At 38.1% G+C, this 26,715-nt stretch overlaps 2 protein-coding genes across 3 annotated transcripts in view; one reads left to right on the top strand and one right to left on the bottom strand.

Annotated features, from left to right (window-relative positions):
• The window catches only part of LOC307255574 (kinesin-associated protein 3-like), a 30,128-nt gene extending 20,559 nt beyond the window's left edge, over window positions 1–9,569 (top strand). The window contains exons 18-20 of the mRNA XM_080034266.1: window positions 5,955–6,111; window positions 6,603–6,687; window positions 7,139–9,569. Coding sequence (XP_079890392.1) covers window positions 5,955–6,111; window positions 6,603–6,687; window positions 7,139–7,241 — 345 coding nt within the window. The 3' untranslated portion in view covers window positions 7,242–9,569. The remainder of the gene's footprint in view (window positions 1–5,954; window positions 6,112–6,602; window positions 6,688–7,138) is intronic.
• A 7,272-nt stretch (window positions 9,570–16,841) lies between these two features.
• On the bottom strand, window positions 16,842–25,777 carry LOC307255575 (hydroperoxide isomerase ALOXE3-like). 2 transcript variants are annotated; one of them, XM_080034268.1, is made up of 15 exons: window positions 25,633–25,777; window positions 25,375–25,537; window positions 23,629–23,833; window positions 23,445–23,526; window positions 23,223–23,345; window positions 22,966–23,069; window positions 20,193–20,365; window positions 19,858–20,001; window positions 19,501–19,704; window positions 19,085–19,171; window positions 18,780–18,946; window positions 18,496–18,617; window positions 18,292–18,392; window positions 17,865–18,035; window positions 16,842–17,706 (listed from the first exon to the last, which is right to left on the bottom strand). In XM_080034268.1, the coding sequence occupies exons 2-15, from the start codon at window positions 25,519–25,521 to the stop codon at window positions 17,527–17,529; spliced, it is 2,010 nt and encodes a 669-aa protein (XP_079890394.1). In that variant the 5' UTR covers window positions 25,522–25,537; window positions 25,633–25,777; the 3' UTR covers window positions 16,842–17,526. The 2 variants fall into 2 exon arrangements, with proteins under 2 accessions (XP_079890394.1, XP_079890393.1); XM_080034267.1 differs by having other exon boundaries at window positions 25,375–25,752.
• Between the last annotated feature and the right edge of the window lie 938 nt (window positions 25,778–26,715).

Raw genomic sequence — 26,715 nt, 5'->3', positions numbered from 1 at the left:
GGGCAACCTGGATGGTGGTAGTCCAGAGCTATATACTATATACATACACTCAACAAAAATATAAACGCAACACTTTTGTTTTTGCTCCCATTTTTCATGAGATGGACTTAAAGATCTAAAATGCATTCCAGATACACAATTACAGTACCATTTCTCTCAAACATTGTTCACAAATCTGTCTAAATGTGTGATAGTGAGCACTTCTGCTTTGCTGAGATAATCCATCCCACCTCACAGGTGTGCCACATCAAGATGCTGATCTGACATCATGATTAGTGCACAGGTGTGCCTTAGACTGTCCACAATAAAAGGCCACTCTGAAATGTGCATTTTTTTGCTTTATTGGGGGTCTGGGGACTCCACCAGTCAGTATCTGGTGTGACCACCATTTGCCTCATGCAGTGCAACACATCTTCTTCGCATAGAGTGTATCAGATTGTCAATTGTGGCCTGTGGAATGTTGGTCCACTCCTCTTCAATGGCTGTGCGAAGTTGCTGGAGACGGCTTATGGTGGAGAAATGAACATTCAATGCACGAGCAACAGATCTGGTTGACGTTCCTGCTGTCAGCATGCCAATTGCACGCTCCCTCAATGCTTGTGGCATATATGGCATTTTGCTGTGAGACAAAACTGCACATTTCAGGGTGGCCTTTTATTGTGGACAGTCTAAGGCACACCTGTGCACTAATCATGATGTCAGCATCTTGATGTGGCACACCTGTGAGGTGGGATGGATTATCTCCGCAAAGCAGAAGTGCTCACTATCACACATTTAGACAGATTTGTGAACAATGTTTGAGAGAAATGGTACAATTGTGTATCTGGAATGAATTTTAGATCTTTAAGTCCATCTCATGAAAATTGGGAGCAAAAACAAAAGTGTTGCGTTTATATTTTTGTTGAGTGTAGATATATAGTATTTCCACTATTGGCTCCAATGTCTAGCTGGGTGAAAATAGTAGCCAGCCGAGGTCACAACTCTGCTAGGGGGGACCGGGGGTATGCCCCCCCGGGAGATATTTTTTTACCTTTTTAAAGTGAAATGCATGAATCTGGTTTGAGAGGAAAATTAAGAGGCTAAATCTGAGGAATTTTGTGTGAACAAATAATTTGGAGACACTGGGTCGGATGAATTAGAAGCTATTGAAGAAAGACACATGGATTTTCCATAGAAATATAAATTTGAAATAATATAAAATATTATGCAGGGTCCTCTGGGATGGGCTTGGTGCTCTTTTTCTTTTACGGGACCTATTTCTCTGTAATATAATGAATGCATTTAAATGCAGTGAGAGGAACGAAGCAGAAGAACTCTGTTGTCCAGTTATCTTTTTTTCCACAGACGAGGCTGAAATTGGCAATAGACTATACACAGTGCATGGGCAACTGAGGGCAGCCCCATTTTCAAATATTTTTAAATAAACTCAATTCTAACTGTGCATGCCATGGACTTGAACGTGACGTGATCAGTTAACCTCGGATTACCTCCCAGATGAACTGATTCAATTATTAAGCTATTAACTATCTACCAAAACATTGTATTCCTTTTATTGTATGATAATTTACATTTACATAATCTGATGTTGATATCAAACACACAAACTAAAAAAAAAAACGAAATAAAAAAATAAATTGGGGGGGCCCCCCTGGCAGTCGGGACCCTAAGCAACCGCTCATTTCGCTTATGCCTCGGGCCGGCTCTGCTGACCAGTTTACCCACCCACTTTAAGCGGGTGGGTAACTTGGAGGCAGGCTGTCCTGCCCACCCAATAATACAATTAGAAGCAATGCATGGTAATGGTATATTCTTTAGTATTAATTAATTGTCTGAATTTTATTTGACATTTTCTTGGACAGCGAATGAACATGTCCGGCCGATAGTGGGTCTGGACTTCCACCTAAAAAAAAAAAAAATGTTTTTGATTGGGTGGGCACGGCCCACCCTGGTCCCTGGCTACCGCCGGCCCTGATTACCTATTTCTGCTGGCATCTCCCAGAGTAGATTGCAAGGTGTGCTGCTATGTTATGCAGTATGGGCAGGTACAAAAGATTTCCACTCACTCGGTACGCACTGAATGGCATTGAGTTTCTCTTTGCGCTCATGGTCTCTGTACTCTCAGTCCAAACGCTTGCATGGCGGAAACCAGTAACAAATGCAAACCCCTCATTTAAATACTACAGTCTCTTAGTGCAAATATTCTTGTTATTTTAGTTGATCACTTGCACCGACCAAACATGCACGTTTGTTTAAAGGAGAAGTAAGCCAAATGTTTCTTTTAGCAAACTTCCCGTCAGTGACTACAGTTAGCAGTCCCCTGCCTCGTCCCTACATCATCACATTAATGTACAGCGTTCTTCGAGGAACGAGTTATCTATCGTCACCTCAGATCCATAAGTACGATAAAACATGATTAATAACCATAAAAACAAACATTGGGAATTATTTTGACTTGCTCCGCCATTGTAGCATGGTAAACATTCAGCTCTGTCTCTCTCTCTTGGTAGCATTACTCTTCTGATTGGATAAGGGTTTTTTGGATACAAGGAAGGTTTGTCGGCCGATTACTGCAGAGCAGAGTGACTGAGAGACCTGTGTTATGAACCACTCACACTGTATAAGTGATCACTGTTTGAATATAGAGCGACATAACACATGTATTAACAAAAATGTATGGCTTAACTGCTTTAATAAAGCTGCTTCCTAGGACAACTAGATTGGATTAAGACATATACCTAACTTGCCATTCGAACGGACCGCGTCACTTATCTGAGTATACATGGCCTTTCAAATATTCGATAAATGGCCGAAGCATAGCTGACTCCACTATGGTAGGTGGCGCTGTAGCCCTTTCAACAAGTGGTTATAGAGCTACGTCCGGTTCCTTTATGGCAACAACTACTATTTATTACGTTGTCTCCTACTTCCTTGTGAAATCCTCCGCAGGGATTCTCGAGCAAGCGCAGAACGAGAACTCCGATATGAGATATGCGATCCTGTACACGTGCAGGTAGAATGCCGACTATGAACGAGTTATCTAGGTGTTCTTATCCGACTTTGCTTGTCCGTTAATGTGCCGATTTGTGTGCGAAGTAGATTGGATAAAGGTGTTTACTATGGGCAGAGATTTGTGTCAGTAGAACTTGAATTTGAATTGATCGACTTGAATATGAATTGATCAATCTGCATTTGAATTATTGATACTTGAATTCGAATTTATACACTTGAATATGAATTATCCATTTGAATTTGAATTAATTGTACTTGAATCTGGATTTTATTTACTTGAATCTGAATCAGTTAATATTCCAAATGACTTTCAAATAAAAATTCAAAATTCAAGTTTTCAAATTCAAGTAGAAAAAATTCAAATTCAAGTAGAAAAAATTCAGATTCGAGTAGAGATGTGCACATCCGGGTTCTTTGAGGAAGAGCAATCGAGTGCAGATCTCTGATCCTAGGCTACAGCGTCCGGCGGGTGTTATTATCTATAATAGGCTAATATCGCCAGGCTATAGGCTATCAATGAAAACAGACGGTCAAACAGCGTCCAAATGAGCTAACATCCTAAATAGCCTACAATAAACAGTAACATGGCAAACTTATTTTTAGGCAAGCTCTAATTCATTATTTATTCATTTTTTCACACGTTTACATGTTTAGAGGCGGAGGATTCCTCCGGCGCTCTCTGTCCGGCTTATCAGACAGCACTCAGCTGTCTGTCAGTTGAGCTGGACAAGCAAACGTAAAATCATCAGGAAATGATAAAAACATCCCGATGGAGATTTCTATGCAGTGATTTTGCTTTAACTGTCCTACAGGGTCACGTTTGTGCCCCGCTTTCCCATGCGCACTTCGGTAGACTCAGAGTGCTGGGGCGCGCACTAATGCATTAGGTTATCATTAAAAATCCAGGTTAATGGCACAAAGCAGTAGATAACTTCAACATAGTCACTATAGCCTACGTTCCCTCCGTCTGCTAAGAGCCCTACCACAGGGGGAGAGAGAGAGAGAGAGAGAGAGAGAGAGAGAGAGAGAGAGAGAGAGAGAGAGAGAGAGAGAGAGAGAGAGAGACGCGCTGACAGGATGCAATGTTCACCTGCGCACCTGCTCCTCCAAGGTGTGTGCCGGTTACCGCTGATAAGAATTGTGTCCCCGCCGGCCGGTGAGCGCGCATGCATCAAGTAGGCTAAAGGCGAACATAGCCTATTAACACTTCGGTCGTAAAGTCGGGTCGTCTTATATTCGGGGTCTAGTATTAGGCGTCCAGTAATGGACTGCCCGTTACTAGAGCGGTCATTCAGCTTCAGGGCCTATGTCCAAGTTGTATTTATTTTATTTTTTCGGGTGGAACCAACACTGGCTGTGCTCTCAGAAGCGGCCGGGGCATGCGTGTGTGCAATGGGAGAGATAACGCTTTGTGTGGAGAGAAAATAGAGGCAATGTAATGTCTTCATTTTATAGCATCATTATGTTGCGAGTCAACGTGTCAGAGGCAGGAATCGGCTGTGCGATCGACTTTTACTGTGGCTTTTTAGCTGCGGTAGTGTGCTGAGGAGAGATTGCCAACTGCGCTGTCCTTTTACGCACCACTAGGGCCGCCGTAATGTTTAGATTTCATCATTTGCATCAACGCCCTTATGATAATAAGAATGAGAGGCTTCATTAAAACGCTGTCCATGCGCTGTCTATGCGGTCGTTGTGATTGTAACTTTGTCGGCTGTAAACTGAAACTAACGGAGATCGCGGAAGCCTTCCCCTCGACAACGTTAAGGTGCACTGCCCCGGTTATAATTTCAGCCTTAAACCACGGCCTTGATAGCTTTCGTTTCAGCACTAGGCTATGTGATTAACTATGAGCATTAAATAAATGCTGCGTCTCAAATGCCGAGGACAGCAGCGAGGATGCCACGACCAAACCAGAGTAGGCTATGACAGCGAGAGCGATCACAGCGGGGCACAAGAATAAATAGTCACACATCAGAGTTCGGTCTATTTGCACTACTGTTCATTTGCACTGAAGAAAGGTGTTTGGTGAATACAAATTCACCAGAATGCAGGAAATTAAGCATTTAATGCTCCAAAAAACAGCTGAGTGCTGTCTGATAAGCCGGACAGAGAGCGTCGGAGGAATCCTCCGCCTCTAAACATGTAAACGTGTGAAAAAATGAATAAATAATGAATTAGAGCTTGCCTAAAAATAAGTTTGCCATGTTACTGTTTATTGTAGGCTATTTAGGATTTTAGCTCATTTGGACGCTGTTTGACCGTCTGTTTTCATTGATAGCCTATAGCCTGGCGATATTATAACTACTTTCAGTTTCATTACTCAAACGTGATTAGTGTTCTAAAAGATACTTCAATTATAAAACAAGAGGTCAAAAACACAGATGATGATTAAACAAACTAATTTATGACTTTATATTTCCTGAACGTTAAACAACGGTCACCCGCCGGACGCTGTAGCCTAGGATCAGAGATCTGCACTCGATTGCTCTTCCTCAAAGAACCCGGATGTGCACATCTCTACTCGAATCTGAATTTTTTCTACTTGAATTTGAATTTTTTCTACTTGAATTTGAATTTTTTCTACTTGAATTTGAAAACTTGAATTTTGAATTTTTATTTGAAAGTCATTTGGAATATTAACTGATTCAGATTCAAGTAAATAAAATCCAGATTCAAGTACAATTAATTCAAATTCAAATGGATAATTCATATTCAAGTGTATAAATTCGAATTCAAGTATCAATAATTCAAATGCAGGTTGATCAATTCATATTCAAGTCGATCAATTCAAATTCAAGTTCTACTGACACAAATCTCTGCCCATAGTTTACATGCATTTTACAAGTCCTGTTGAAGTCTTATTAGTTTACCCGATTATGAGTCTGCATGTAAATGCACTGATTGTCTGTAGCTTATTCTTATTACTTTCCCCTTTACTCTTCCAGGAGTATGATGAGGAGTGGGGGAGGAAGATTCAGTCAGAGAAGTTCCGTTTCCATAACAACCAATGGTTGGAGATGGTGGAGAGTCGCCAAGCCGACGAGTCTGAACCTTATCTCTATGACAACGACAACGACAGGACCGATCTATTCTATAGCGCAGGTACAGCAACACACGCACACCTACCTCTTCAATTTCCTCAGTTTAATGTTTATTGCACATATTCAATGTATAACTTTCTATACTGTTTGATTTTGCCTCACTTTTGCATCTAGATCTTATTTATTGTATATATTAATTATCTTATTTTATTCTTTTGTAATGTGCAGAGAGAAACGTTTTTTAGATTCCTCTGTATGTCTGCCACATATTTCAGAAATTGACAATAAAGTTGACTTCACGCACTCCACTTAATGGCACAAACACTACCCAGCAATAATAGTTTGAGTCATGAGACTTTCAGACCAAAATAGAATGGTTTATCTGCTCCAACCATGAAAACACACCTAATTCACTTTTTTTTTTCAAACATTCGAAAAATTTGCTTCAGATTTGGATGGAAACCTGTAGTGCAGTGCAATGCTGGCTGAGTGCTGAGGGAACCACTGTATGCTTTTACACAGTCTGTTATCCGCATGTCAATGTGTCTTCAGATGGAATAACTCCAGGAGACGGATCAGCTAGTCCGGATTTCTTCAGCGACTTACACACTCAAAATGGAGACCTGCTTCATACAGGGTGAGTCAATAATGTGACTTCATGACAGCCATTTGACCACAATATGGAATCACAATTATTTTTCCTGTCCGAATTGTCTCAGTTTGGGTTTACACAACAGTCCTTGTTAATTTTACCGTATTACATTGCACCTAGAACGTATTAGGTTTATCTTGAGTGATCAACTGAAGCCATTTTCAAAAATATGGTCACCTTTTATTTTGTTTCTTGATCAACACACATTTGAACATAAACACAAAAATCACATGTACAGTAGTCCTGGATGGGCAGGTTATCTATACTTTTTATTCTGTCTTTTCTTTTTTTTCCTCTTCTTTACCTTAAACTATGCTTGGGAAAAAATTACAAAATGTAAACAGTTCCCTGGTGCGTATACATGTCAAGACATATGCACAAATGCTTTCAATAGAAAAAATTTGAGACACAAATTTGACCGCATTTGTTTTTCCAGAGATGGCAACGACGTCTTCGACCAGACCAGCTCATCGCCCGGGCGGCCTGCTACTGCCTACGGCTTCCGCCCTGATGAACAACCCTTCTATCAGTACTCATAGGCACACACACATAGACACACACACATGCCTGTTTAACTTACACACTTCAGGACGTTGCGTCATCTTAAAATCATTCGGCATTGGCCACTATTACGTCTTTTAGATTCAGCTTTCACTGCGAGTATGGAAAATATGTAACTCTGTTTCAGAGGGGTGAAATGATTGGCCTGCAACAACTATAAATATAATAACCAAGGAAATTGCTAAAACTACTAAAATCAGGATGAGAACTGTCCAACACATTATTAAAACCTGGATAGGAAGTGGTGAACCATCATCTTTGAAGAAGAAATGTGGTCAGAAAAATATGTATAAAATATATGCTATGTTTAATAGTGAAAGTAAGAGCATTTCCACAGGCACAATACAAAGAGAACATAAGGGATATGGACTATACAGCTGTGTAGCCTTCAGAAAACCACTTATGAGTGGGGCCTATCATGAAAAAATGCTTCAATTTGCCTGGGAATATAAAGATTGGACTCAGGAGCAATAGGAAAACGGTTGTGTGGTCTGATGAGACTGATGGTCTGTTCCAGAGTGATGGGTGCATCAGGGTAAGAATAGAGGTGGAAGAAGTGATGCTCCCATCATGCCTAGTGCCTACTGTACAAGCCTGTGTGGCAGTGTACAGTAGGATCTGGGGTTGTTCAAGTTTTATTTTATCAAAATGTGCCGTAATCAAAGCTGAAGATGGTCTAACGAAATATTTGAGTGTGTGACTTTTTCTTGGGCCGGGCAGTGTATAAGTACATAGTGAAAAGGGCTGAAACGCCACCACTTCATAAAGTGAACTAGTTAGTGACTGAACTGCAGTCCTTTTCAGTACCCATTTCATTCATTTACCATTATGTGAAACAGATAGGTAGATGGTCCTTACTTGCTTACTACCTTGTTATGGTGAGTCCTCAGTGAAAATGGGTTTAAAGAATGTGAACATAAGACTTAAGTTGTATGTACATTTTTGCCTGTATTAACATTATAATTACTATGTTGCCATCTCAAATTCACTTTAAAAACACTTAGTATGTATACGTACGTACATTCCATTGTTTTATGGTTTGAGATCCACCCCGTTGAACTCATGTGACACTATGTCAACACACTAACCAAGGAGTTAAGTTACACAGTTAAGCCATTAACATCCACTACAATGTACATAGCTTTCTTTGTCTATGGCACTGCAAAATGGCCACAGTGTTTTGTTGGTGATCCTTAAGACTAGGGTGCTTGTACACTGGTAAGCTAGTCTGAACTTGGGTGCAACACCAAGAAACTGTACCAGGGTCTGCCCATGTGAAGTGGTCTAAGTTTGGTTACAGTTAAAGGAGTACTCCACCAATTTAGCAAAGCATGATTAACAGTCATAGATAGTCACTGCAGAAGAACTAGAGACATTCTCTTTTCATTCAATATGGTCCCTACGTTACCCACAATGCACCGATTTTGACATTTTGACATTGTTAGCAAGAAAGCAGAGATGGGTGAGCCTCGTTGATGTATTTGCAGGCAGTAATATTTACAATATTTATATATTAGAAAACACTAGAAGGCAGAATAGAAGGCTTAGGGGGAAAAGTCAAATTCAAGTTCAAATTCAAATAACAAACCCAGTGTGGAAGTTGCCTAATAAGTGCTTACTCTCGAGGTTTAAAATGCTGCCATCTTTGTGGCCACTAATTGATGCTCATGTTGCTAATGTCTAACCATAGCAGTATTACATTTATCCAATGACAAAAGTCTAAACTGGAAGCATCTTAAGTTCCTCTGATCAGGAAGTGAATATTTTTGTTGTGTCAACATTATTGGTATGATTTCACGTTTGCGTCTTCAGAGTGGCCAGTTTCTTGTAGAAATCACTATTAGATTTTTTTTTACAGTTAGAGCTATGGAGGGTTACACAATATATACTTACAGTGACAAATCAGCTTTAAAACTGTGTGTGTGACACTTCCTGCTGCTCCGATGCTCTGTGTGTGATTGTACGTTTGTGAATCAAAGTAGAAATACTGTATATGGTGCCATGAAACGAACTACATAAGAAAAGGAGGGTCATACTAACATACTGTATTTGCATGAAACTAACAGTTAGATTCATACTGCACTATTTATAGGAATATTCGCACATATAGCTAAATGTTGATTGATGGTTGTGTTTTTTTTATCCTAAGTTATTGTTAATATATATATATATTATTGTGTTTTTATATGATTACTGTTATAACAATTATATTGCTAACACGACACTGCAAACAAGCAAGTACTGGACTATAGGAACACTCCATCTCTCTTAATGTATTTCATCCATAGGTTCTTTAATAAAAATAGAATCAAACAAAAACCCATGACATTTTTTATATTTTGAAACCTGCATTGTTCTTCTTCCAGCCTTTGTTAGCAACATTCCAACAACTTCATAAGGGTTAGAAATGCAATAATTACAATTTGAATGTAAAATATCGAAATACTTCTCTTCTTCAAAAAGTAGTTGTAAAAATTGTGACGCAGTAAAAATGGCACAGGGTTTTCTTTCCCTACCGTTCATTAGGAAACTGTAGAACATGTGTCAATAATACAGAACTGACTGATGGACCCAACAGTTTGTTAGTTCTGGTGTGTCATGACGCATTATGTTATACATTTGCACTACATTTTGTAATAACACATTCTCCCACATTTTCTAATAAACAGCCTGAACGGAAATGCAATAATATGGCACATTATGTACAGTATGAACCAACCAAAATTGATTTTTTCCATAAAATTGTAGCGTTTATTTTATGCATTATGGCATAATTTGTAACTCAAAATATTTGTTCAGTGGATGAGTAGTACTTTTCAGTGGTCAATAAGCTTCACTGTATTCACAAACAAACACACACAACTCTGCAATTAATCAGGGTTTTACATAATTTTTTTCTAAAAAGAAAACATTGTGTGGTAATACAGTTGTGTTCAAAATAATAGCAGTGTGTTTAAAAAATTGAGTAAAGATCAAAATCCTAATAATAGCTTTTATTTCCATACACGCAAATGCATTGGGGACATTGCACATTCAATTCCAAATCCAAATATGAAGAAACATTTGTCAAATGTTTCTATATCTTTACAGAAAGTGAAGAAAAAGGAATATTAGACTGCTCAAAAGTTCTTTACAACTCAAACATTTACTGTATCAACTGAAAAATGCATGAAGATTTAGCTTTCCTATGAATCACTGAACTAATATTTAGTTGTATAACCTCTGTTTCTGAGCATCTGTGTTGCATGGAGCCGATTAACTTATGGCACCTGTGAACAGGTGTTTCAGCCCAGGACGATTGGACTACATTCCACAATTCCTCTGCATTTCTTGGTTTTGCCTCAAAAACAGCATTTTTGATGTCACCACATGGGTTTTCTATTGGATTAAGGTCCAGGGATTGGGCTGGCCACTCCATAATGTTAATCTTGTTGGTCTGGAACCAAGATCTTGTTCGCTTACTGGTGTGTTTGGGGTTGTTGACTTGTTGGAACACCCATTTCAAGGGCATTTCCTCTACAGCATAAGGCAACATGACCTTTTCAAGTATTCTAATGTATCCAAACTGATCCATGATCCATGGTATGCGATAAATAGACCCGACACCATAGTATGAGAAACATCCCCATAACATGATGTCTGTACCACCATGCTTTACTGTCTTCAAAGTGTACTCTGGCTTGAATAGGGGCCGCAGACAGTTTGTCAGACGACCCCCAAACACTGAATTCAAGCCACGGTACACTTTGAAGACAGTGAAGCATTCCCTCTTGGGCTAAGCCCTGGATGTTTCAGAAACCAAGAAACGCCCCTGATACGAACTCCTCTGCGGTATGGTCCCTCTGTAGTAGTATGAGTTTGGTCATGTTCGATGATCTGTCAATACTAATGTTTTAGCTTTGGCTCCCACAAACAACTAATGCTGGCCTTACACTAGAGGACTTTTAAAAGACTTTGAAAAGACTGAAGACTGAAACCCTCTTACATCTAAAGACAATCAACTCACACCTGAAAACAACTAGTCATTAGTTTTCAGTCACAGAGTGAGATTTTGAAAAGACAGGGGGTCTCATATTGCAGGACTACAACTAGATTCCTTTTGAGATTAATATTATTTCCGCAAACGCGATAGTGATTATTTAATTAAAAAAAGGTTAATTCAATATTTCGAGCGGGGGACTTCCTTTAGTTATTTGACCATTTTTATTTGCTGATCTTGTCCCACAATAACTTTAACTCCTAACCCTGTATTTGACGGTAAAGTGTTAAGGTTGCGCGGCTGTCAGCCTGGTTCTCCTACCGAGGCTTCAAGGAAAAAGTGTCCGAAATAAGTGCCTACACAGGTGGACACAGGTCGCGACTAATGCCGCTCCTCCTGCGTCTTGCTTGGTGCATGCGAGAGTGTGACAGTGTTTACGTAATTTCGCTTGAGCCCACCCCCTAAAACTAGCGATAATATCAAACATATTTGATAATGTCGGAACGTCAAGAAGACTGGCTGAAATCGGGTCAGAAGACCACCATACACCAAACGACTGAGATTACGTTCACGCGCCACAACTCCAGCACGACTTCTGTGATTTCAGTCCGACATTGGAAGATTGTCTGCGACTGTCAAATCGTGTGAAAAGTCGTGTAGTGTAAGCCCAGCATAACTTGCTTGTTGGTAGCGTTACTGCTGTAATAACCATACTGAAGTAGATTCATGAACTAAATCCTTCTTTACTCTTGCTTAAATTATATTGACATCTCTAAAAATTATGCAACACATGCTGAATGACATAATTGATTCACATGCCATTTTAATACTGAACTGCAAACAAAGGAACTTAAGTCTTTAAAAAATGGGAGTTCATACTGGTGGTTCTTGCTCCTGCATAAGTACAAAATCATACATCATCATAAACAGTCACTGTCCTGAAAATAAATGTAATTACAGAGCAGACTCTACTTCTTCTGAAAGCTTAGGTCCTTTGATTTGTGCAACAAGATGTTGTATATTTATCTCTCTCTACTACCTCATTTCCTTGTAGCTTGTTCTCTGTCTCTTTATTTCTATGTCTTTGCTCCTAACCTGAAACCCTCCCCACAGTGTGTTAAAAGGATATATGTTTCAAACCATTTTTGGGATTTATGGCTGTTCTCCGACAAGGGTATTGCAGCTTCTCTTAGTAAACACCATTAATTTTGTTTCCACGTAAAACCACACCCTGAAATCTGGAAAAAACACCATTGTGAATTTTTATTTATGTACGATGAATCAGTCACTTGGTACGTGACAACTCTGAAATTACAAGCTCCAATTTGTTGAGCAGGAGGAATGTTGTTCTTAATATTCTTTGCACACTTAAGTATCACACTCGTATGCTCAATGTTATAATGGCACTTCTTGCCTGTGAAAAAAACTGTGTATATCTCCCAGCCAAGATAGCTATTATTAAAGAAACAGGCACAGCGAAAATTAGGTCACCATCCCCCAAAAATAAAAGTTTCCTTTGTTACCATCTGGCTCAAGGATGGCAACAAAAAGGGAGGTCAATGCTTTAACACCAGACAGGAATGGAGCCACATTTGACACTTTGCCTTTGCTAAATCAGAAAAATTACTGACACTGAGCTCAAACTGAAACTCAAACTGACAGAGTGGGAGAAGTAGTCACTTGTCATCTGATCTGACACGCCTAAGGATCATCTGGGTTTCATTTATTTACTTATTTTTTGAATAACTATACATCAGTGTTTTATAATCAGGTATAGGACACATCCTCAAAGCTTTTTTTGTGTTATCTCTGATCATTTATCCACATACGTTATGTTCTTCAATATTATCGGCCTGAGTTTTGGAGGGTTTCCTCAAAGCCTTGTACCTGTGCAGGTATGTGACTGTAAACCATGATAACTTTAGGTCCCACAAAATATGTCCATGAACACCATTTTCCCCTAACATCAGTTGTGTTGTCCCAATTGCTACTCCTGTTTTGTACCTTTTTAAGTTTGTATTACAAACGTATTTCTTATTTTATGAGCATTGACATGACACATGACCACGTTCACTCCAAAAAAACATACTCTGCAACGCTTATCATTTGAATTTTGAAAAAGAATTATTAGTATTGCACAGGATCCTTACTTTTACTTCAGTCCTAGGCCTAGTAGCCTAGCATTTTATTGAGTGAAGCATAGATCCCTTACTGTGTTTTACTGCACCTTTTGCCCTCACAAATTACAAAAATGCATTTGAACCTATATGTACAGAGGCTTCTGCGGATGCAACTGACACAATGGGGAGTTACAGAACAGGGGACACTCATTTGTGGTAGGGACGACTTGTTTAACACTGTAACACTGAATCACTCCAAACTCCAGCTTACTACTAGTGGTATTTGTAATGATACTATTTGCTGATTGCTGATGTTGCATCATATATTTTGGCATTATGCACCTGGGGTTGTCATACCAAATAGCTTGGGGATCAAGAAGACAATTCTAGTGTGGATGAATGCCTCAGCGGCCTACTGCGTTCACTTCTCTCATCATAGATTTTAAAAAAGAATGATGAAGCATTTCATTTAGGAAAGTTTTCCAGAAAACTTTTCTTGAAAAATTCCCTGGAAGGTATTTCAGATCTTGAATGCATTGTTGTTGATGATGTTAAACAGCTTGATCATGTCAATCTGCCAACTTCTGATTGGACTATAAGACTTGTCAAAACAAACAAGATTAAATATTTTGAAAAGTTTTTAATGGGATATGATAGTACAATGGCTGACTTTTTGATTAATTTTTAGAGTTGAAAAAAGTTCCTTCTCCATTGACTTTAAATATGTATATATATATGGAATATTTAATAAATATTATGAAAGGATTAATAATAATAATAATAATGGAGCTCATGAAGCAATTACAAAAATGAATGCTTTGTGGTTTGAAATAAATTCTATGATTAACATTTGGACTATGTAGTTAGTTGCCAAAAAAAAGTTGGAATAAAATAGAATTTAATTTGATCTGTCGTGTGCTGTTAATTGTTGGGTAAAACGATTGTTATTTCTAGAAATGTAAGGCCATTTTGGCAAAAAAATAAAATATATATAGGGGAGGACGGGGGAATGTGAGGCATCGGGTAATGTGAGACACCCCCTGTATCTAGGACACGAACACATTTTTGGTCATGTGAGATATATGTTTTCAAGCCCCTCTCATTTCCCTTTGGTCATGAAAGAAAGGACCTCATGGTGATGTTGTAAGCATGTTTTTTTTTCACAAAATTTTTTTTTTATGTAAAAGTATATTTTCTTGCTGTCAACTTAATCAATTGTTGTGCCTAATCAAATTGATTGACGTAGAAAAACTTCTATCACACATGTTGATGAACTAACAACATATGAAACCATGTGATGATGATAACTGAAGATTAGCCTGAATTGCTGAAAGAGGTATTTTTTTCTCAAATTGTGGTAGTGGGGTAATGTGAGACAAATGCTGTGGGGTAAAGTGAGACAGTGTCTGTGCCCTCTTTTAATGAATCCATTATATTTGAGGTAGCAAGGAAACTAGTTTGAAAAGACAATGTGGGCTGGATGTGGGGGTTGATGGGTTTGAAGGGCATGGTTTGGCACGTATGTCGGGGACAGGAGAGTGACCTTTAACATCAATAGACTCAAAGAAATATGTCTTTATTCAATGAATGGTCCCAATAAAACAAATGCAGAAGAAAATACTCAAAAGATGGAAAAATGACAACTGGGTTTAGTCCTGTTCTGAGTCCCAGACTGTTCTGGTTCTGATTGCATTTGCTCTGACCCACAGACACTAGCTGGCTCTAAGGGTCTTGTGTTCTGATCTGAATTGTTCTATCTGTCATTTGAATTTTAATTATGGAATATATGAATTATATGTAGTATTTGATCCGAGTTACTTTCAAGTGTTTAGAAAAATGCTTTGCTTAACTGTCCAAACCCCATGATTCTGTTACTAGTCCGATATTAGTTTTGTAAAATTTGGTTTTCAAGCTAGCTGTCAGGATTCTAACTGTTACAATTTGTGTTTTTATGGTAATTTCAGAATGGAAAAGTGGTTCAGTTTACGCCCTTGATTTTTCTGGTCTGTCACAGCTGGGGTAACGTGATACACATTACAACTTTTTTTAAAAACTATCATATTTTCACTGCCCTTTGTCTTGGATACATTCTGCTAATGCCCATTTCTAGGAAACATCCTGAATTAATGGGAAATGTGTAAATTTTAGTGATAAATAATTTTAGCTCGCTTAGAGGGGAGCACATGTAAAAAGTGTCTCAGATTACCCCGTTGTCCCCTACATATAATCAAAAACATTTACATTGTCCTAGACCTAATTTGAGAATCACCATATGACCAAATATTATCATAGCACTAAATGAGCAGTATCCAAATTGATTAATACTTACTGTCCCCTTCATTAAGTCGATACCATAGTTGTCCAACTCTGTTCACTCACTCTGCCCTTCAGATCCAAATAAGGTTACATATACGTGGTCCAATGTTCCTGCATATTGCATCTCACCTGTTTTCACTTCAACCTTGTACTCGATGTTTACTCTGTGAAAACGGTTGAGTAAACGGAAAAGAACAGTATCTCTTAATTGCGAAGTTAATGCTCTTATACTCTGCAAAAGAAAACAATAATGTTGCTCTGTTGTTTATTTTTTCTCTTTTACCTCCTTGCATTGTAGCCCTAACCCTCCCCAGTTTGTTAACAGGAGAAATGTTTAAACACTTTTTTAGTCTTCATGGCTGTCAGCAATATGAGGGTTGCAGCTGCTCTTGTAGTCAACATCTATTTTGTTCACAAGCCAAAAACACACTCTTTGATGTTTATCATTTGCTTTGTCACAATGCACCAGAGCCTAACTTGTTTGACAAACCTTTACTCCACACCTGACGAAGGCCTGGCATTAAGTTATGTGCAGAGTGAATTTACAGCATGATAAGACGACATCAAGAGGCAAAACATGGTACCTTTAAAGTAGACTTTCCGCTTCAGACAAATAGAAGTTTTAGTTACTTTGAAAGAAGTCAGATGGATGTGATCATTGACATTGACTGAGCCAGTCTTCACCTGTGTGTCATGGCCACTGTCCAAAGGGCTGATCCTAAAGACAACAGGGATGCAGGGGTTGTGCCACTGATTTGAATATCAAACTGTATGTCTAATTCCCCAGAGTTGCACCTACAGCCAATGGAGTTGTTAGCCACATCCCACTGTTTCAGGTAGTTCATCACTGCAGTAATTCCCAACTCACGCTTCATGTTTATACTCAAATGTTCCAATTGTCAAGGGCAAACTTGTTTAACACTGTAACACTGATCCATTCGGAACTCTGGCTTACTACTAGTATTCATAATGATAACATTTGGTGATGTTGCCTCATAGATTATGGGCATGGTGCACATGGGGATCTCTTATGAAATAGCTTTGTGATCAAGAAGACAAAATCACTGAAATTACTTTAGAAAATAAAAATGAATCATATTGTTATGACCACTACAGAGTTTGCCCAGGATTAGGTGATAGTATAAAAGGACTGTGCACATACGTGGATTAAGATAGGTTTAATAGAAATTTGAAGTAGAAGACAGTTGACACCAAGGTAACTATACACATAATTCCACATTTATTTTTAGATTTCAGGCTATAAATTCATGCATTTCCCTTTAATATAATAAAAGAGAACCCCTCTGACACACATTAATGAAGTCTCAACAGCTGTATCTAAATCATCTCTGTCCTTATGCATTCAATGATATACAGGAAAATAAAAATTACATACCTAAAAGAAAAGAAAAAGTGAAATCATCTTGCCTGGCATTAAACGTAGTAGTTCAACAACTAAGTCTCAAAATGTATATTTGAAAATGATTGTACTGTGAGAAGACTGAAACAAAACTGAACTAAATAAATCCATTGCAGAAAAATACAGTAATGCAGAAAACCTTCAAATTAAGATTATTTCTGATACTATTTTAGCCTCATTGATAAGTATGGCTGAAGTAAAGTTCAAGAAATTACTTGTTTCACTTACTAATCAGTTAAAATATTGGCCAAAATATATACAATACAGTCCTCTTGCCCCAGCATGCAACACCTGACTTTCTCTAACACCTCTTTAACACCACCTTGAATATTTACTAATTTCAAAGCATAACACCTGCCATATAGCAGACATGTGTTGAAAATGCTTGAATGTAATAGTCTAATGCATACAGGCTCTCTCAGACTTTCTTAGATAGTTACACTGTTCTCTATCTGAGTAGGATTCAGATATGGGTAGGGTACTTCAAGCGAGGAGTTTCTTGTTGTAATTGCTTCACTGAGGCAGGACAACTTTGCTTGAAATTCCTCCATCATCTGCTTAATGGCAGGCTCATTGAATCGTTCTTCAGGGTATGAACCCAAGTACCTCTGCCAAAGTGACACAATGAAATCGTATATCAGACACTGTATTTTGCTTAAATCAGACTGACACAGTAATGGTCTTAGTTGATATTTTTTAAAGAAATATTTTAAAAAATGTATTTGTTATAACCAGCTTCCTTTCTGTGTGTTCACACCAAACCTACCATGTCATGGTAGTCGTCTGAGAACAGCCAAACTAATGCTGCCAGTTTGACTGTCTCTCCAACATTTGGAAGGGTCTTCAAAACTGTCTTCATGCTTGACTGCCCCTTAGTGTTTGGAGGAGGTTTGCATAGCATGAGTGTGCCGTTGGGCACCCAGGAGTAGTAGTCGAACTAAATAAGGAAAGAAGCTTTAATATATATTTCTTATATATGTTTTATTAAATATTGTGGGCCTAACTTTGATGAAAAATCTGGATCCAATGTTCAACATTACAGATAACAAAATGTAAACCTTTGTGAAGAAGACAAGTAACCTTTGCACTTTGCATTGTAATGCATTGTTGCTCCATGTTCTTTACATTTGTTATGTTAAAACAAAGTTAATACTTGAAGAAACATCAATATGTATTCCATTGTCTTGCCTCACCTGTCCATTATTGCCTGCAGCATGTTGAACACTCACTGTGAAGATCACCATGGTGATGAACTTGATCACTTCCTCCACAGTATTAAAAGCTTCTGGAAACCCTGGTCATAGTAGAATTATCTCATTGTCAGTAATCAGCATTTCCCTCATTTATACATGCAGGATATTTTAATATAATTATAAAGAATGTGGGTTAATAGTAACCTGATGCCTTTTTTCCCAAGAAGCCATGTGTGAATATCTCACTGATCCATTCCTGCAGCTCAGTGTCTTTACGGACCTCACTGTCTGAGGGATAAAAGTACTTCACCATTGCTTTCACAAAGCTGGTGTACAAAAAACATGTATTTAATAAATTAATAATAATTTTTGATTTTGAATAATTACATAATGTGTCTGAAATAAGACAGAGCTGAAACAAAAATATGATAAGTCTTGAATCAAGGACAAAGTATCTGAATACTTCCTCCATCACTGTTAACAGAAACCTGTTGATGATGTTCCACAGTCTCAGGCCATCATCTCTGTAGTAGAAGTTGGGAATAGTATCCAGTCCTCGTGCAGTGATGTTCTCTGGCAGACAGAGGGAGCTGTAGGTTGTTTCAGAGTGAGACCTTTTCATGAGCTCCACAATCCCATCATGACCGAGTGAACTCTAATGATTGAAAATACACAAATTTATAAAATCAATCTACTTTATAAAATAATCTTAGTTTAAGAATTACTTTTGTAATGTTGCAATGTAATTGGAATAATTTGAATATTCAGAAATATGAATGTTAAACAGCCATACTATACTGAAAGCCCCGCCAGGTCCAAGAAGATCTTTGCGGCCCACATTGTTTATGTAAAGAGTATAGCGGAAGTGTGGGATCAGTAACTGTTAAGATAGTGGAGAGAAGATTAAAAGTCAGAGGAAGATCCTCATGTCAGACACAGCTTGTTTATGTTGGTAAGCAAAGGATGCCCAAACCAAACAAAACTCAAATTTGTTTAATTATTTTGTAAGAGTAAACCCTGTTTGATACAATATTCCTAATCTCTAAGATGTTTAATATATATTAATGCATAATTAGACACAGTGGTCGGTTCTCTGCATGTCCTCCTCTCTTTGCCCCATTACAACTCTGTTTCTCCAAATCTGTCTAAGTGAATTGAAAAAAGGTTCACCAGTACTAAGTGTAATTTGTTCCTGCTCAGTAATTGTACCTTGTAGAGAGGGTGAATCGTAGGCAAACAGCGGAGGGTGGCCACAGTACAGACTTCTCCGAGGAAGTGAGTGTTCATGAGGTGATGGACTGCTTCGTGATCAAGGACATCTGCAAGCTTAATAAACATCTTGGCAAGCAGCCAGTCAGTGTCCAGGTCATTGGGCAGAAAGATGGGGTTCTGCTCAGAAGGTTTTTGATGCAACTGAAAAGTAATAAATGGTAATTTAATTTGATGTAAAATAGAATAACAGGAATTCTTAAAACTATGGTATGTAATATAATGATATGACCTTCGATTTTACTTTAATTAATATGGTATCAATGATGTCACTGATTAGCTTTATTAGTAAAATACCTGTATTGCAATTGGCATCAGTTTGTTTTCTGGGTTCATGTAAAACAAACAGAGACCAGCAGTGACTTGCATAGGCACACCATTACGGTTTCTAGTTGGTAGATCAGCCATTTTCTTCTGGTCATAAAGGAATATATTGCCTTTCTGTATGGTGAGGTAATACAGAAAAAATAATGATTGAAAACATCAACAGATATCACATTTGTAATAAATCAAGGTAAAGGGATTCAGGGACTTTCCATGCTGATAGTACAATCCTTTAAGTCATAAGTGTATGACAAATCATGACCCAAATTAAAATCTATTGACAATTTAAAGCCCCTCATCTTGCATACCTCCATTTCCTTCTTCAGAGTGCTGCCCTCTTCCAGGAACGGCTTCACCATCTCCTCAGTCACTGGAAAGTTTGGGGGAAGCTCTGAGCAGCGCTTGATCACATTGGGGTTGACTGAGTTCAAATACTGGGACCCGTAAAAGTCATCTTCCTTCCAGTGCTCTGCAACATACTCTGCAGGAGTAGAAACGAAAGGATGTAATGGTCAATTATTTGTTTTTTCTTCAGGTTTGAATTACAACATCATGGTTAGTTTGTAGGTTTGTACCAGTAAGCTTTTTCCTTAGCAAGTGGAGTGAACAGGGATATCTGCTTCCGGGCTTGTATGAATTCCATTTTGTTTTACTGACCTGTCCACAGCCAGCCAAAACTATTTAAATACCAGGCTTGGCCACTGAGCACTGCTGGATAAGGAAGAAGGCAATACTCCATGGGGCCTGGTCGTGTGTCAGTTTCAGTTAAAGTCAGAAGCCGGCGCATGTCATACGACCAAACGTTATGCGATTGGTTGGCAGATCCAGAGTGGCACTGGGCACATCCAATAGTTTTACACTTCAACAGACACCAGCCTTCAAGTTTACGTTTGTCAATTGAGCGGTGCCAGACCTTCTGTACAAATTAAATTAAGTACGATGGTCTGGTAGGACCAGGCTAGGCCTCATCGGCCTACTGTGTTCAATTATCTACACAACGATAATTTAAATTTTAAAAAAGAACGTTGAAGCATTTTACTCAGCCAAGTTTTCCAGAAAACTGTTTCTTTAAAAATTCCATGGAACGTACGGTTTTGTGCAAACGTTTTAGGCAGGTGCTGTAAACTAAGAAAGCTATGAAAAATATAAATAATGTTTTTTTCTTTTATAATTTGAAAAAAAATGTGAAGAGGTTGTTATACCGGTTAAGCAAGGCCTCTGGGACGTGGACCAGGCAACGGCGTTCACATCGCTGAAGAGAGCACTGTCATCTCCTCCTGTCCTTACTATGTATGACCCGAACAGAGACAGCAAAGTGTCTGCCGATGTGTCGTCATATGGGCTGGGTGGCGTGCTTCTTTAAAAGTGGGAGGAGGAATGGAGGTCTGTGGCTTATGCATCGCGGTCGCTAACTCCAACCGAGCAACGGTATGCAGTGGTGTAGTCTAGTTTTTTGTAGTGGGTATACTGTGATAATTCCCTCCTAGCCTCTTCTTGAATATGCAGCATAGCATTTACACATTTAACATATGGCTTATACCGTGGTTAGTTTACAATTTTTAGGTGCAGCAAAGGCAAACACATTTCACACCTGCCTTTAGAAACACAGAATTTAGGATTTCTATTACCAAATTAAATTGGGGGGTATGCGGGTCTCCCCAAGATTTTTTTTTATATTAAAATTAGAGGTGGGCATAGATACCAGACCATCGTACTTCATTTCATTTGTACAGAAGGTCTGGCAGTGCTGTAATTGGCAAACGTTCACTCATGGAGGCGGGTGTCTGTTAAAGTTTAAAACTATTGGATCTGCCCAGTGCCACTCTGGATTAGCCAACCAATCGCATAACGTTTGGTCGTCACGTGTGTCATGAGCCGGCTTCTGGCAACTGAAACTGGAGCGCGACTTCGACGTCATCGTTCTCAGCCACTCGCTCTGTTCGCTGATTGGACCGGCTGTCGAATCTTCGGCAAAACTGGGAAATGGGCTGTACACCCAGACTGACTACTGAAGGGAAAATAAAATTTGGCCGGAAGTAGGCGGGCGGGCGGAGCCAAGCTATGAATCTGGTGCACTTTGAGAGGAAAATTAAGAGGCTAAATCTGAGGAATTGTGTGAACAAATAATTTGAAGACACTGTGTTGGATGAATTAAAAGCTATTGAAGAAAGACACATGGATTTTCCATAAAAATATTACTTTAAAATAAAATATTATGCAGGGTCCTCTGGGATGGGCTTGGTGCTCTTTTTCTTTTAAGGGACATATTTATCTGTAATATAATGAATGCATTTAAATGCAGTGAGAGGAACGAAGCAGAAGAACTCTGTTTTCCAGCTATCTTTACTGTATTTCCGCACAGACGAGGCTGAAATATGCTGTATACTATACACAGTGCATGGGCAACTGAGGGCAGCCCCATTTCCATTTTTTTTTTAAATAAATAAACTCAATACACACTGTGCATGGACGTGAACGTGACGTGATCAGTTAACCTCGGATTACCTCCCAGATGAACTGATTCAATTATTAGGCTATTAATTATCTAGACCAACACATTGTATTCAATTTTTTTTTGTATGATAAATTACATTTGCATAATATGATGTTAATATCAAACACACAAACTTAAAAAATAAATAAATAAATAATTAAAATAAAAAAATTGGGGGGGAGCCCTGGCGGTCGGTGGCCCAAAGCAACCGCTTAGTTCGCTTATGCCTCGGGCCGGCTCTGGTTTTCTTTCATGTTACTCAGTGCGTGAGTTGACGTGGTGAATCAATCAAGCTACCTAAGCCTATGATAATTGACCGTTGTGTTTGTTTTTATCGTATCTCTTTCATGACATAAACTGCACTTATGATCCGATCTTTAAGTGCTCGCAAAAGTTAATATGAATTTCACACCTGCCTAAAACTTTTGCACAGTACTATATGTTGCATCTTTAATGCATTGTTGTTGAAGATGTTAAACAGCATGGTCACACCAGTGGTTGCAATGAATTGATAATTGTGTGTCTAATAGTGTGTCTGCTAAATGCTTAAATGCAGTAACTTGTTAAAAACTGTAGAAAAAATATACCTGACATCGTTGTTTTTTTGAACCAGAAGATTCTCTTCATGTCCTCAAAGCTTTCCCATTCTTCAGAAGATCCAAGCATTCCCTTAAGCTTGAGTTCGATTCCACTGAAGGAAGACAGGGTTAAGAAGAAAAAAAATGCAGGATTAAACAACATTCTGATATAATTCTTAACATGTACCCTTTGCTTCAACACATAGATAATATGACTATTTTGGAACCCTGTTGAGTCTTTTCTATAGATATTGATGAAAACACACATTGCCCTTTTATCATTTAATATTTCAGTTGTCCTGGACTTCGAGAAGCGTTCTTCAGCTGGGAGCTCAGATGCATCATTGAAATTGCTGATGTGGGGTAGTCCTTCAGCCAGAATCTTCCATCTAAAAAAAAGCAAACAATGTTACCATGAACCCATTTCTCAAGATAAGCCTACAGAGCCATAGCTTGACACATACTGTACTGCACACATGCAAACTTACTGGTATAAGCTCTTCTTAAGCATCAGCTCTTTTTTTCGCTGATCAATCAACAGGGGTTGGTCCTCCTCAAAAACTTTCATGGCTGAAATGTAAACAGAAGTCAAATCTTCAATTCCAAAACTAACTCCAATTGTCAAATAATACAATTTTCTATAAGTAATTTTTTTAGTAATTTCAAGCAGACCTCTCCCTCCTCTCAGCTCCACCAGTTCTCCCCTGGAGATCCATCTGTAACAGGGGAAAAGAAGGACTTCTCCCTCTGGAGTGGTCACCTCTATTTTGGAGCAGTACCACTCATCTTCTTGGAAAAGAAGTAACGGATCCTTCTCGACTTTGAGCAGCAGAAGTTTTCCAAGATGCAAACTGGTTTTTATGGTGTAGGTCCCTGTCTTGGAATAAGGGTTGATATAAATATTGCCCAACATGAGTATATACGTATAATCACTTCTCTATGTTGGAACCAAGCTCATAACAATTGTGCAATCTATGAAAATTAATTTATAAGTATTTTGATCGTTTTGAATTTGTATTCATATTTCTACGTCTAATTTTGCGGAAGCAGTGAAGCCCCTTAACATGATACATTTGGGGCATTTATAACACTGATTCCCCATTAATTTCTTGGAAACCATTTTTCATTTTTTTTGTGACAATTGTGAAGACCTCCAGGTAAAAAATCCACCAAAAAAGAACATAATTGCCGATCAATACATTTTAGAATTTTTAGAAAAGAATGATAAAGATCTCAATGGCGAATAACAAGTAGGGTTACCTTAGTGCTTTGCAATGCAGGCACACCCATTACTTTGCGTATGTTGGAACCACACAAGAGACTGCTTGAATAATATAATAATCAAAAAGGGGCTGTATAATTGCTTCAAATAAACTAAAACAAACTTAAAGTAAAATAAATAATACAAATACATCATTTGGGGGGATATAAGGTTTTTATATAGTTTATTTCATTCCTTAAATTATTTTGGAGTGGAGTAAATTTGTTGAAAGACTGTCCAAAAAGTTATCTTCAGTTGAAAATGGTCTAGTCTCATACTGGAAAATGTGTTTTTCTGCTATCACCTAGCAAACTCACTGCCTTGATCACATTTATTGTTGGTAGATTGACTAGTCCTGATGTGTTCATGCTACAGATATCTGTACTTAACAGATTTGGAATATGAAACCTACCTGCTGCTTCGACTGTTTGCATTTTGGTCAAATTCCTGGTAATAACCTGTGATTAACTGTGACAAATCAAATTAATGGGATTGAAAGTTTGAATGATACTTTGAAAATGTTTTAATATTTAGTGCAAGTTTCTTGGTGAAATCTTTCAAACTCCTGCTTAAAGATCCTAGACAAACAAGCATGTTAGATAGGTGGTGCTGTCTATTTTTCTCCAGAAATCTCCGCTCTCAGTTAATATAGGAGTCTACAAGACACTTTGAAATCCGAACCCTTCCATTTTACCAAGTAAAAAAAAAAATATTTGATTGTAAAATGGGAGTTTTAGCTGCAATTTTGAATTAGTTTAATATTTGAAAATTTGGAACATTCTCGAAGAGTTCAAATGCAAATAAAAGTGTGGAATGATGGAATATTTTGTTAGTATTATAAAAGCATCAATAATACAAATAATGGAACTCATGTCACAATAACAAGATGAATGTTTTGGGGTTCCTAGGATGAAAATTGAACTAGTTAGATGCCAAAAAATGTGTTGGAGTAAAATGGTTTAAGACTTTTTCACTTTGTTTTCTCTGTTGTGTATTGTTGGGTAAAACAATCGTTTTTTACTACAAAACTACATAGGCCTACTTTATGTTTATACTGTATAACCAATAATAATTATATTGTCCTAGACCTAATTTGAGAATCACTTTATGACCAAATATCACAACAATATATGACCAATGACTCAATTTATACTTACTGTCCCCTTCATCAAGTCGATACCCCAGTTATCCAACTCGGTTCGCTCACTCTGCCCTTCAGATCCAAATAAGGTGACATATACGTGGTCCAATGTTCCTGCATGTTGCATGTCACCTGTTTTCACCTCTAGATTGTACTCAGCCATGTTCACTCAGTGAAAACTGTTTTGTAAATAGAAAAATAATATTGGGAAGTAAATGCTCTTATCCTCTTTGAAAGAAAACAATAATGATACTCTGTAGATTATCTCGACTACCTCATTGCGTTGTTGCTACAGCTCTGGGTTACTCTGTCTTTGTGATCAGAGGTGTTGTTCTATGTCTCTTCGCTTCAAACCCTAACCCTCCCCACAGTGTGTTAACAGGAAGTGTTTCAAACAGGTCTTCATGGCTGTAGGGGGTAAGAGGATTGGAGCTGCTGTTGTAGTCAACGATACATCTTGTTCCCGAGCAAAAACCATACCCTGAAATCTGAGAATAACACCTTGATGAATATGCTTGTCAAGACAAGTCAACTTCTGCAATTTGTGCCAGAGATACAGAGGAATCAAAAATATGTTACTATATATATGTACTAATGTACAATAAATACATCTTAAATAGTGCAAAAAGTAAGGCAAAACCAAACATTCAGAGTCCATAAACATATCCTATTTGTCCATATCGAAGCCACTTGTTATGTGATAACTCTGCAATAATGAACGTCAACTGGTCCCTTTTGAAACACTTTATGGAGTAGGATGACTGTTGTTCTTAAGATTCTCTGTGAACTTATATGGCAATCATATGCTCACTGTTACTGTCACAGCCCAGCTCAAGGGAATGACAATGAGGAAACCACACAAGAGACTAAGTTTAACCAAATAATAATTTATTTAAACAAAGTTTAACGTAAGTTACTAAGTGGTGCGTGAATGTCAGTAATAATCAGTAATAGGTGCTGTGTCTGTGTGAGTGAAGAGTGTAATGTATGTGCAAAGGTTAAGGTAACTTTATTTGTACCCAAGGGTAGATTTGGTTGCAGTTAAAAAGAATTGGCTGCTTACACACACACGCAGACAACATTAACAACATCGACAGACAGTGACATAAAAGCGACAACAGTGCTCCAGACATAGGAACATAGATTAAAAGCATACAAAAAGGTATTACTATCAAAAGATAAATAAACACTGAATACAAGCCATCATGGCAGATACAAAAAACAAGGTCAGAATAAATAAATAAATAAATAGATGAAGAAGGCCGTACAGTCCATAGGTTAATAAGTTAGTGTGTAGCTTAATTAATTACTTACTATTTAATGTTTTGACAGCTGAGGGAACAAAACTGCCTCTGTA

This window comes from Ammodytes marinus, assembly GCF_949987685.1.
Source record: "Ammodytes marinus genome assembly, chromosome: 9".
In the NCBI taxonomy this organism is placed as follows: domain Eukaryota; kingdom Metazoa; phylum Chordata; class Actinopteri; order Uranoscopiformes; family Ammodytidae; genus Ammodytes; species Ammodytes marinus.
The sequence above is the reverse complement of the archived record's forward strand: the minus strand, read 5'-3'. Positions and strand labels throughout refer to the sequence as shown.